At 42.4% G+C, this 12,164-nt stretch overlaps 1 protein-coding gene across 1 annotated transcript in view; it reads right to left on the bottom strand.

The window, feature by feature from the left end:
- The window catches only part of P3H4 (prolyl 3-hydroxylase family member 4 (inactive)), a 31,034-nt gene extending 23,396 nt beyond the window's left edge, over positions 1 to 7,638 (bottom strand). The window contains exon 1 of the mRNA XM_063300710.1: positions 6,964 to 7,638. Coding sequence (XP_063156780.1) covers positions 6,964 to 7,557 — 594 coding nt within the window. The 5' untranslated portion in view covers positions 7,558 to 7,638. The remainder of the gene's footprint in view (positions 1 to 6,963) is intronic.
- Between the last annotated feature and the right edge of the window lie 4,526 nt (positions 7,639 to 12,164).

Here is a 12,164-nt window from a genome sequence, read left to right as displayed (position 1 = left end):
CTTGTACTATATTATCCTGCTGAGAGTCCTTTTCCTTTGTGTGTTTTTGCTTTGGGCTGGCATGCTTTCTCTTTTTTTTTATTGGAGATTTTATGCTGTCAGAAGCCGGACTTAGTAACATTTCCACAGAGGAGCTGCTGGAGGGGAGCAGGGTGTTAAGAGTTTGTCACGTTAGTTACTGATTTCAACATTGACCTTACTAATTCAATTTTATGTAAAATCAGTTGTTGTTCTCCTGGGGGAAGGGTGGCAAACTGATTGATTAGTTCATCCTCATCATCCAAAAACTGTATCTTTCCTTTAAGTGAATCTGGGATCTTTTTTCCGTTAACCTTACCTTGTTCTGTCTGTGTTAATAGAGGAGTACTTTGTTTTACTGATAGTAAACAGTTACATTTAGGATTTTCAAGGTTCATGTCATCCTCCCTCGCTGACTTGGCTCTCTGCCCAGACTTTAGCAGGGACTGAGTTTGTGTATTATAAAACACACGAATTGGCCAGATGAGATATCTCCTTAAAGAATTTTCAAGCCTAAAGAGCACTGATGAATAATCTATCTGTCCAAAAGTTAACGATATTCTTTTACATCCGTGCCTACTAGGGAGCCAAGAGATCCCTATTAATTCATTAGAATTAGAATATACCCTACAATGTAGAAGTTGAGAAAGAGAGTTCAGTATTACTCTTCTGTTATGCCACCTAGCCCTATTCAGAGGTGTATCAGCAACTTGGAGCAAAATCCTGTGTCTCTGTAAGACTAGCCTCTCCTCCATGTCTTCTCCTTTTGAGAACCCCCGTGCCACCCATCGTGTCCATGGATTAGGGGTAAATTTTGGAGCATGGGAGTTACTGTTTGCTTTCTTATCTGTTTTGGAGATGTAATATCCCATTAGAATCTTTAGTTCATCTATCTTTTTATTGGCTTTGGAGAGTTAATCATATATAGCAATGAGCAATTAAAAGACAGTTCTTGGCAACCAGGTCCAAGTCTCCTTTAAAATTGCTTAGTATTAACCATGTCCTCCCCTCTATCTCCTGTTGAAACCTCATTTTCAATGGAAAAACAATCGTCCACATCCCAGTCCAGTAGGGAATAAGAATTGTTGACAGAGGTTACAAGGGGAAAGGAAAAAGGAAAAGGAGACTTACTTGCAGTGTCTATTGATTGAAATAAATCCTTTATCTTTGGTTGCTTTAGAGTCATTGCAGCCTTGCCTTGTTTTGGATTTCCTCTCAGCTGTGTCTCCAATTTGTGACTCCTTTTGAACTTTCTTTTCAAGTTTTTTTGTTTTTATTCTTGCTTTCTGATTTTGTATCCCTGAGTGATAATTCAGGATTGTAAGTCCTACTCTCACTTCATCGACAGGTGTCTGCAGCTGATGAGTTCCAGAGTCCAAAATCTAAAATCCTAATCCTATCTAATCCTGAATCTAAAAACCTAAAATTGCTAATCCTAATAAGAAAAACTAAAATTACTAAGATCACTGATTGATAATAAATAAAATAAACTAACTTAAAACTACATATAGGGGATAAATAAGAGGATTAGGAGCTCACTAAAAAGCTGTCATTCGGTGGCCATCTTGCTCCACCCCTATCACTTTTGTATTTTTGTTTGGTGTTTTTATTTTTATTTGTGAATAAAAATAAAACCACCGAACTACTACTATGCATGTTTTAAACTGTTTTATAAGACCTCCACTGAGACGGTGACATGTGAGTCTGTATGTTTGTCAGGCCCATCTGATAATTTTAAATTTTCTACCATAAACATTGGATAGAAGTTCTTTTAATTGAAGCACTCAGCATTAGTATCAGCTGTGGTTTGACTGTGACAAGCTAAGTTATTGCACAAGTTGTCCTGTCTCGGGCCAGGCACACACAAATACCCAAGAGGTAGTTGCAAACTTTTACTTATAGCAAGCAGCAACAAAAAGTTATGTGCAAACACACGCACGTGAAAGCAACCAAGTTCTCACAAGTCCAGCAAACTTCCCTAAATAAAGAGTTCAAAGTCCAGGGAGCAGGCACAAGAATGGTCAGGCAAATCCAAAAGTCCAAGGCATTAGTGAGGTTGTCAGCCTGTCTGGGTTCAGAGTCAAAAGGCAAGGCACAAGAGTCGGAGTTAACGAACGGTTGTCTCCAACACCAGTCTTGAGATCATAGTTCTTCTTAAATAAGAGCAGCCCCGATGGGGCACATTTAGGAGGGTGAGACTGCTTCCTCACAAGGAATCTTGCTGACTTCCTCTGTTCTGCTCTTCATTCTGCTCTCCGTGTTCTTGCATTGGGAGAGGGTGGCAATTCCAAGTCCTGTCCCCCCGATTGCTGGCTGGCCCCACCTCCTCTGCCTGCTCAGGTGGCTGTTTGTCTGGTGACCCCAGAGCTGACTGCTTGTCCTCCAAGGCCACTTCAGGAACCGGCTGCCCTTCTTTGTCTTCTGATGCTGAATCCGAGCCCCCCATGACAGAAGTGTGGTATGCCGATAACAAAGAATGTAAACTAAGTGTGGAACTCCCGTCTTACCTCACAAAAACTTATTTTAGGCCTCCCAACCGTAATACAGACAGCCAGTTATTAAAGCTGAGAGCACGTACTGCAGAAGGATGGAAGAATGATTGAGAACGTAATGAGAAAGAGGGCTGTTATTATTAAATAATCAAAATGGTCCTCACAAGAGGTGGCTATTGTTGACTAGGATTAGAACCAGAGTCTGGAGTAGCAGAAGATTATAAAGAGGGAGGAAGCCAAGATCACAGATTTTTTTCCTCCAAGACGACCCTCACCTAACTCTTCTTTAGACAATGGCTCAATTGCTCCAAATGAAGGCCCTATAGTGCTGTCATCCCAGGACTGGTCATAAGTCCCCATTGTATGTTTATAACAGAGCCAGCTGAAACTTGAGTAAACCTAGCCAAAGAATTTGCCCACATGGATCAACAATCTTACATATTGACAACGAATGACACTCCCACAGAGAGGAACTGGACTATGTTGGAGGAGAGGAGACAGAGGACATAAATGACCCTCCAACTCTAAGCTTAACAACTGGAAATTCTAAGGAATCATTTAAACTGATTTATTACCTTCTATTAAGCCTCCAGGAGTGGAAGTGGATAGAAATATGCTTAATAAATAAATAATAAATATGGAAGATTGCAATTTGGAATGGAGTAAATGGTAAAAAGCATGAATGAAAGAAATAATGCAAAATGCAATGTCTGAAATGGTAGACAGGCATGATAGAAGAAAGGATGGTTTGGTTTGGGTAGATAAGAAAGTATGGAAATATATAATGAATGGTGTTAGTGTAAACTAGATTTAGCTGTATTTCCTTTTCTTATCTCATGTCTTTAATTCAGTTTGCTTACTAATTCTTACCCTCCTGCTGTGCTTTGCATAATGTTTACCTACTGTACCCCAAAAGGGAACAGTGTGGGGTACATATATATTTTATTTATTTAATAAATTTATTAACTGCCCATCTCTCCCCTATGGGGGGACTCTGGGCGGCTTACAATAAAACAGGATTAAAATTCAAAACCATTACAATACAAAATACAGTAAAAATACAAATATAATAAAATCTACATGGCGAAAAGATCTTAATCAGTCCTTGAGTGTAATAGGCCCCTTTTACACACAGAAAGACAGCAGAGGGTTTCACAGGTTCCAGAACTGCTTAAATATGTTTTGTATATTCAACTTATGGCTGGGATGCACAGCAATTCAAGGCAATGGATGAGGGAGTGGCTCATTTTCTTTTAAAAAGAGAATTCCCCCCAGTATAGAGAGGTATCTTCCTGGCCTGAGAATTTGACATCCAATCCCATTTAATCCTCAGTAACTTTTTTCTATGGATATTAACCAATGCCCATGGACACATGAAATAATTAAGAATCGGTTTAACTTTAAGACTTTTATTGCTACGGACTATATGTATTGTTGTGGCTAGACACGAAAACACATGATATTGGCACAAACTTGAAAACCCACAATGTTTTTTATGAGGGAGTAGCCACAGCCAGCTATGTGCATCTAGGACTACAAAATAGAATTTGCAGATTCATAAGAAATTACTATTCATCTTAGATTATATCTTTATTTATGACCTGATAGAAAAAACAACAAACATTTAAAAGTAAGAGAAATTCCACATAACCTTCTTTTGCTTTCTTGTATGTCTGAATGAATACAGAATTTGGGTGGGAGAGACTAAGAAACACAACAACCCAACAACCACAAAGAGGCCAGTTTTAATCGCTATGCACGGAAAAGCTGCTTTCATTTGATAGTTTTCTCCTTGGAGAAACCTCCTGCCTCATGTGTATTTGATCCCAAAGTACTCTGTAGCCAATGTGGTATCTGTTGCTTCACTTTGCTGCCCCGGAAAAGAGTAAATGGCTTCTAAACTCCACAAAAATCAATCAACTTGCCAATGAATGAACAACAGGCCAGGGAGGGGTTGGATAAGTAGGAAAACTCATTCATTTGCTCTCTCGCTGTCCACTTGAGAAAGTCAGTGCCAGAGAGACGTGGCATTTGACTTTTTGTACAGGACAGCTCCCTCATCAGGGAAGGAGGTGGAGAGAGAGGAGAAAACTGAGAAGACCAGTAGCTTCTGGTCCCTCCAGATTTAAAGGGCCAGGGCTCTCTAAAACCACTTGAGAAACCCAGAAGGAACCATGATGGAAAAGAGGCAAAGGTAAAAGAATGCAATTTTCTTTGGCTGGCAAACATAGCTCCACAGGGAGCCAGAAAGCGACGAAAGAAAAGACTGTGCTCTGCCTCACAGAGCCAAAGGAAAGGGCTTCAAACCCAGCAATGCAAAAAGCCTGGGCTGACATTAGCATGACACCCCCCTCCCTTTATGTAGATCGTCAGTTCCAATGAACAGATGGGAAGCTTTTAGTTTCATTTGGGAAGCACGCTATCCAAGGGAAAACTGTTCAATAGGAACGATTTACACGTTTCATGCTCATCCCTCCATAAAAACATACATTTTAGAAGTCTGTGAGGAAAAATGAACTGTGGTGTGCTAAGAGCAAGCTGAGGCTCTGGCTACTGTAATGGCTAAAAGCGCCCTGCCCAGATTGATTTGCATGTAACAATTTAGTATATTCATATGCAGACTTTAGTACAACAGAGCAACCCCTTTCATGTAAGAAGGAATAACCCTGAGCTCCCTGGAGTTTGCACTTTTCCTGATCACTTTGCCCAAATCAGAACTACTACATGGCAGGGATGCAGAGTACAAGAACATTCTTCCTCCTGAGATTAGGATGGCCCCGACCCTTTTGGCTTTTCAGAAGGCCTTGAAGACCTGGCTTTCTGGCTGGGCCTGGGGCCCCGAATGTGTGAAGGGCCCCGTTTTATAGCTGTGCAACCACCAATGGCTTTTAAGATCTCTAGGCTGTATTTATATTTATGTTTAATTTTTGGTACTGTTTTTATTTGATTGTTTTTACTGTTGTTAGCCACCCAGAGTGACTGGTTTGAGATGGGTGGCTATATAAATCGAATAAATAAATAAATAAAAATTGTTTTGAATTACTGCATTGTTTTCTTTTTTAAGTGATAAGAACAGGTTTAACACATCGGCTTTATTTCCACCAGCCTCTGAATTCCATTCCTGTTCTGTCTGATGTAATAGAATCATTGCTGTATGTCCTGCAGATTTCAGAAGCTGAGCTGCACAAAACAGCCTCCCCACGTGCCTTCCGTCCATTCTATGATAGGACACAACTACTTTGTGCAAGCAATAATGTTTTAGAACAGTGTTTCTCAACCTTGGCCATTCTAAGATGTGTGGACTTCAACTCGCAAAATTCCCCAGCCAGCCACTGGGGTTTAAAAGTTTAAAAGTTAAATACCAAGTTTTGAAAGAGTGTGATCATGATTTCAATGCAGCATTTGGGCAGAGGGGAAAAGGGAGGTTTCTGCTTTCTCTCCCCAGTCACAGTTTTGATAAAAATAATGTCCTATTGGTTCATCATTTTGCATTTAAAAACTTCCCAAGGCCACGTGGTTGGCCAATATGAGAAGAGAATGCTGTGCCAAAATGGGCTCTCGGTCTGATTGAACAAACACTTAAATTCTCCCATTAGTGCCTTCTGATAGAATATGGAGATGTAACAAATTAAGATCAATACTTAAATTAGCCCCAAAGAACCTGTGATCTTTCTGATATTGCTAGGCTATAACTGGCACCGAGGAGATTTGCCTTATGTGACCCACTGTACTGATTCAAAGAAGATGCAGAAGTAGTAAATGGGAATGAGTGCAGCCCAAGAGTACAAGCCTTGTAGTGGCAGTGCTTCATTTCCAAAGGATGCTGAAACACAAATATTAATGGCAATATCATCCTTTGCAACACACATCCACTTAATAGTCGATGAATGGAAACACCCTCAACAGACAGACACACCCCATTAGTCACTCAGTAAGGTAGAACATGCACTTTCCTGCTCCAGGGGTACTTCTGTATATTCCAAAACTGAGCCCTAGTACAGGTAGTCCTCACTTAATGACTGCCCTGTTTAGCAACCAAAGTTATGACTGTGATGAAAAAGTAACTTTATGACCAGTTCTCACACTTACAACTGTCGCAGCATCCCTGCAGTCACATGATCAAGATTCAGGAGCTTTGCACCCAGAGGGCATTTATGACAGTCGCAGTGTCCTGTGGTCACATGATTGCCATTTGCACACTTCACAGCTGGCTTCTGATAATCAGAGTCAATGGAGAAGCTGGCAGTAAAATCACAAGTCACAGTCATGTGATATATGCTCAATTACCAAGAGGTTGTAAGCCCGCCATGGTCATGTGATGTCTTGCTTAATGACTGCATCACTTAGTGGCGGGGCTGCGCAAAGCAAAACGCCTCACTGGAACTATCCAAACTTATTACAATGCATCTGAATACCCGCCCCGGGCGCGCGTTCCACTCAGTTCCAAACTCACCTTGAAAAGCGCGTAGTGAAGATACTGGTAGGGTGTCCGCCGCTGAAAGTCCCGCAAAGTCTCGGTTGGCGGGTAGCTGAGCTGAAAGACAGGAAGACTGCGCTTACACCTCCGCAGGCAGGAGGCGCGCTGGAGGACGAGCCTGAAGAGCTCCATCTCCTGGTCCTGGAGCCACTCGCCTGGCGTGCCCCCTGAAGCATTTACGCCGCATCCTGCGCCGCCTTCAAGTTCTGCAAGCGCAGCGCCTTTCAGAAGCTCCGAAGACGGCGGGCTCTTCCACGCGCCCTTTGCAAGCTCTGGAAGAGCTGGGCCGGCACCCAACTCTTCGCTCCTCGCGCATTCCTTATGGCAGTGCGCCTCGCTGTCTTGGAGCAGGCGGTGGAGGCGCAAACTCGCCTCCAAGTAGCGGATGCTCTCCCTCCAGTTCTCGCCCTCGTACTGCTCTAACGCGTAGGCGTAGGCACTCTGCAGAGGCATCAGCTCAGCTTCGGGAAAGCCGCGGAAGCTGTATTTTTCGTATTGTGCGTCGACTATAGGCGCCGACGCAACCAAGAGTAGGAAAGCCAGCGGGAGCCCCCGTCCTCTCGGCTCCATGCCGTCCCTGCGGCCGGCGACTCTCTTCCCGAGGCCAGACCAGCCACTTGGAGGCCCATCAGGAGTCTCTGGGAAGCAGGGGGAAGGCAGACGGGGCGGTCCCAGTTGGATTCCGCGGGGTCTTAGCGCGCCCTTAGATGTTTCCTCCTCTAAAAAAGGGGGCCGCTGCCAGCAATTATTTCCTTTTAAAGGTGAAAACGCCTGCTTTTTTCTTTTTCCTCAATGGATAAAGCGAGGCAGAAGAAATGTAATGATTGTTCGGCTTCATTATGAGCCATTATAATCTCAAGGGGACTAAGCAAAAAACCATCTTTCTCCAAGCATCAGGGCAGACACATACAATGTGTTAAAAAGTATCTTAACTTTTTCCAAAAAAGTTCAGAACAGTATAGAGTAATTGAAATGTAAAACTGAAGTAAGCCTCATTAAATTCAGTAAGATGAAGTATTTTTATATGTGGATATAAACAGCAGCAGTAAGAGAGTGAATGGCATTGGGTATCTTTTTATCCAATTGGTCAAGATAAATCACTTCAGAATTTTTTCCACCTTTAATATAACATACAAGCTGTACAGTTCAATTGAAAAACAAACTGAAATCTTTTAGGGTGAAAAAAAACACCAGAATAGCATGGTTGCATAAGTGTGCACACCCTTAAACTAATCCTTTGTTGAAGCACCTTTTGATTTAATGACAGCATTCAGTCTTTTGGGGTAGGAGTCTCTCAGCATGGCACACCTTGCCTTGGGAATCTTTGCCCACCCTTCCCTGCAGAAGCACTCCAAACCTGCCAGATTGCGAGGGCGTCTCCTGCGCACAGCCCTCTTCAGGTCACCCCACAGATTGTCAGTTGGATTCAGGTCCGGGCTCTGGCTGGGCCTTCCAAAACTTTGATCTTCTTCTGGTGAAGCCATTCTTTTGTTGATTTGGAGGTATGCTTTGGGTCGTCTTGTTGAAAGGTGAAATTCCTCTTCATCTTCAGCATTTTAGCAGAGGCCTGAAGGTTTGGTGCCAAAATTGACTGATATGTGGAAATGTTCACAATTCCTTCCACCTTGACTAAAGCCTCAGTTCCAGCTGAAGAAAAGCAGCCCCGAAGCATCATGCTGCCACCGCCATGCCTTGCTGTGGGTACGGGGTACTTTCGATGATGTGCAGTGTTGTTTTTGTGCCAAACATACTTTTTGGAATTATGGCCAAAAAGTTCAAAGAAAAACATCCAAGCCCAGCTACATTTTGCAAAAACCTACATCAAGTCTGACAAAAGCATGTGGGAAAATGTGTTATGGTCTAATGAGACCAAGGCTGAACAATTACTGTTGCCTTTGCCTTTTCTGTGCTGAACAGTATCTCATCTCTATTGTTTTTGTGTATTTCTAACTAAGGATTTTTAAAAATTATCCTTTTAAAGGAATCATAGGTTAGACAGTGAGGACCTAGGGTAAGACTGTGAAAGACATGCTGCTGCTTCAAAAGCAAAAAAGTCAAATTCCTTAATTATAACTGGTGCTATTTGAGTGATTGCCAGCGCAGACACATAGTGGGCTTCTATGCCTGCACACAGAGTTCCTCAGAAGTTCATAGAACTACAGTCAGAGAATGGACATTTGTGTCTTTTCCCTGGGCAGGGACTGAATCTTTTTCACATTTGTTCTTTGGAGCAGATGCCCTTCCATTCAATTCCATCAGTTGGAAGCTAAGATACACCAGCAGTGGGAAAAAAGGCAGGTTATATGGGTAACATTCATTACCTTTCTGAGAACCACAGATACAGATAGTCAGCCTGTCTTTTTTCTTCATAGTCTCTCTATAGTCCTGGGATGGGCAACTAGGCTACCTTGCTTTGGGGAGGTGCAGAGGTCCTTTTTGGACAAAATGAATATTAGACAAATGAGAATAGTAGAGCTCAATGAATCCTTTATCTCACGTTCAGAAATGGACCATTTGCCCATAGGATGTTTTTCTGAAAATTGTCTGTGGTATGTGAGATGGGCAAATCACAATGGTGAAGAGTCTTAACTATGACTGCTATAGTTGGTAGAACCTGTCGTAATCAGGCAAGATCTGAGGAGTGGAGGTCCGTGGAAACAACTGGAAACTATCTATCTATCTATCTATCTATCTATCTATCTATCTATCTATCTATCTATCTATCTATCTATCTATCATCCATATCTTGGATTCTGGAGTTTGTAGTTAAATTGATATTATTGCTTTGTACGCTTATATTCCTGATAGTGCGCTTTTTCTTTTTTCAAAAAGGAAATACAATGAGTATTTTCTGTCCAAATACAGGTTTTATGTTGAAATGTAACTCTTCTGCTTTTATTTCATTTTTAGTGTTTTATCATCTCCTTCCTTAATGTGTTTTTCATGTCAGGCAATATAAAGTGTTCTATTTCTGTTTTGAAATGAGCATCTTCAAGAGAATTCATGCCATAAAACTGCCTCTTGTTAAAAACAACTTCAAGGTGTTTTGCAGAATAATTTCTCTCTCTGAATTGACTGTGCTGCCAGGAGGCACATTTTAAAGATTCAGCCTTAACTCTAATGTTCAGCTGGACTAATAATGCAGAAGGAGTTCTGTATATAATCACAAAGAGCTCAAGTAATTGATTAAATGTTAGGAACTGAATCCTTGCTTCGCTGTTCTGTCACTGGATATTCCTATGATGCCTGATTCTACTGCTAGGCATTGTTTATAAACATAAGACTGAACCCCTGCTTGAGATTTTAAGCCTTTTTCTTTTTGTTCTGTAGGTAGAAGCAACACAGTCAGAGGCTAAAATAGTAACAGAGTACCATGAGCGTGTAACCAATGCAAGAGAAGAATTTCAGAGAGAACTGGCTAGCATTACTCCTGACAGCCTGGTTGGAAGGGGCTAAGTAAGATGATAAAATATGTAAATAGCTGACGTCATGACAAACATCTCCATCTGTATGCTTGATTTTTAGGACTGATTTAGCTTCTTACATTGATACCTACTTAATTCTGTGGGGTCTTAATCTTGGGTACTTTCTTTGCCTACTTTTTGGGTTGCTTGTCTTTTTGGCTTGATACAAGTACTTTTTCCTTGTGAAACTCCTCAGCAATAAAATAGTCTGCCACATCTGAATACAATGTACCTTTAGTTTGAGAAGCTATAGAAAATCACACTCCTTCAATATTTATTTGAAGAACCAAAATATAGAACTATATAGACAATGTGTGTCCTGACTAAGCAAGGACCACGCCGAGACGAGGTGGAAGTCTCGTGTTTTATTACTGCTACGTTAGACAGAAAATCCTAACAAACTGAAGAAGCGTGGGAAAACCCAGATAAACCCCAAAAGTCAAGGCGGGTCTGTTCTGTGTCTCTTTGAATGACAGCTCAAAGTCTCTAAGCTACGCATGCGTTTTCCCCCCTGGATAGGGGCCCCCTCCTGCTCACCATCAGTACTCATGACAATGTGCTAGCTCACCAATTAAATAAGGCCACCTGCTGGCATACTGCTCTTTTAAGCACGACATTTATGCAGAGGTGGGTGTATGGGAGATGTTCATGTATGACAGACAGCAGTTGTCCTAGGAGTTAGATAGAGATCATTCCCACTTACTCCCTAGTACCTTTTAAAGTTCTAGGGATGCCAGGGATTGAACCTGGCACCATCTACAGTATATTTTCTACTATTCTACTCTTCAACTCTGCCCCTTTTTAAATCAGCCATTGCCTGGGCTATTATAAGCAACAAACACTCCTAACAACAAGCTGCTATTGAAGATTTATTTATTTATTAAATTTATGTTACCGCCCATCTCCCCCGATGGGGGGACTCTGGGCGGTTTACAATAAAAGCAATAATAAAAACATCTAAGCTTCAATCACACTTTAAAAACATAAGATAAAAAATGTAAATATAAAATCCAAGAAGAGATGGAATCCCAATCAGTAGGGGGTGCTATGGCAGCAACCACCCCCAGCTGGAGCTGTTACCCTCCCATCCCATGCAAGGCAGCAGAACCAGGTCTTCAGTTTCTTCCGGAAAGCCGGGAGCAAGGAAACCTGTCTCAACTCCGTGGGCATGATATTCTAAAGGGCGGGCACCGTTGCAGAGAAGGCCTGCCTCCTGGACCCCGCCAGATGTAATTCCTTTGTTGATGGGGTCCGTAGCATGCCCTCCCTGCCTGACTGGGTGGGGCGGGTCGATGTCATGGGGATGAGACGGTCCCTCAGGTAACCTGGTCCCATGCCATGCAGGGCTTTATAGGTGATAACCAACACTTTGAATTGGACCCGGAAGCAAACTGGTACCCAGTGCAGCTTGTGTAACGGTGTCACATGTGCCGATTTCACAGCACCAATAACTGTCCGCACTGCCGCATTCTGGACCAGCTGAAGCTTCCGGATACTTTTCAAAGGTAGCCCCATGTAGAGTGCATTGCAATAATCTATGTGGGAGAAAGCAAGGGCATGTATGACTGTTCGGAGGGCATCTCAATCCAGGAATGGGCGGAGCTGGCACACCACCCAAAGGTGTGCAAAGGCCCTCCTGGCCACGACTGCCACCTGCTCTTCAAGCAGGAGTCACGAGTGTAGGAGGACCCCCAAGTTCTGCACTGGTTCCGA

The sequence above is a fragment of the Candoia aspera genome, chromosome 4 (assembly GCF_035149785.1).
Source record: "Candoia aspera isolate rCanAsp1 chromosome 4, rCanAsp1.hap2, whole genome shotgun sequence".
Lineage (NCBI taxonomy): Eukaryota > Metazoa > Chordata > Lepidosauria > Squamata > Boidae > Candoia > Candoia aspera.
Note: the sequence above shows the minus strand (reverse complement) of the source record. Positions and strands in the feature narration are given on the sequence as shown.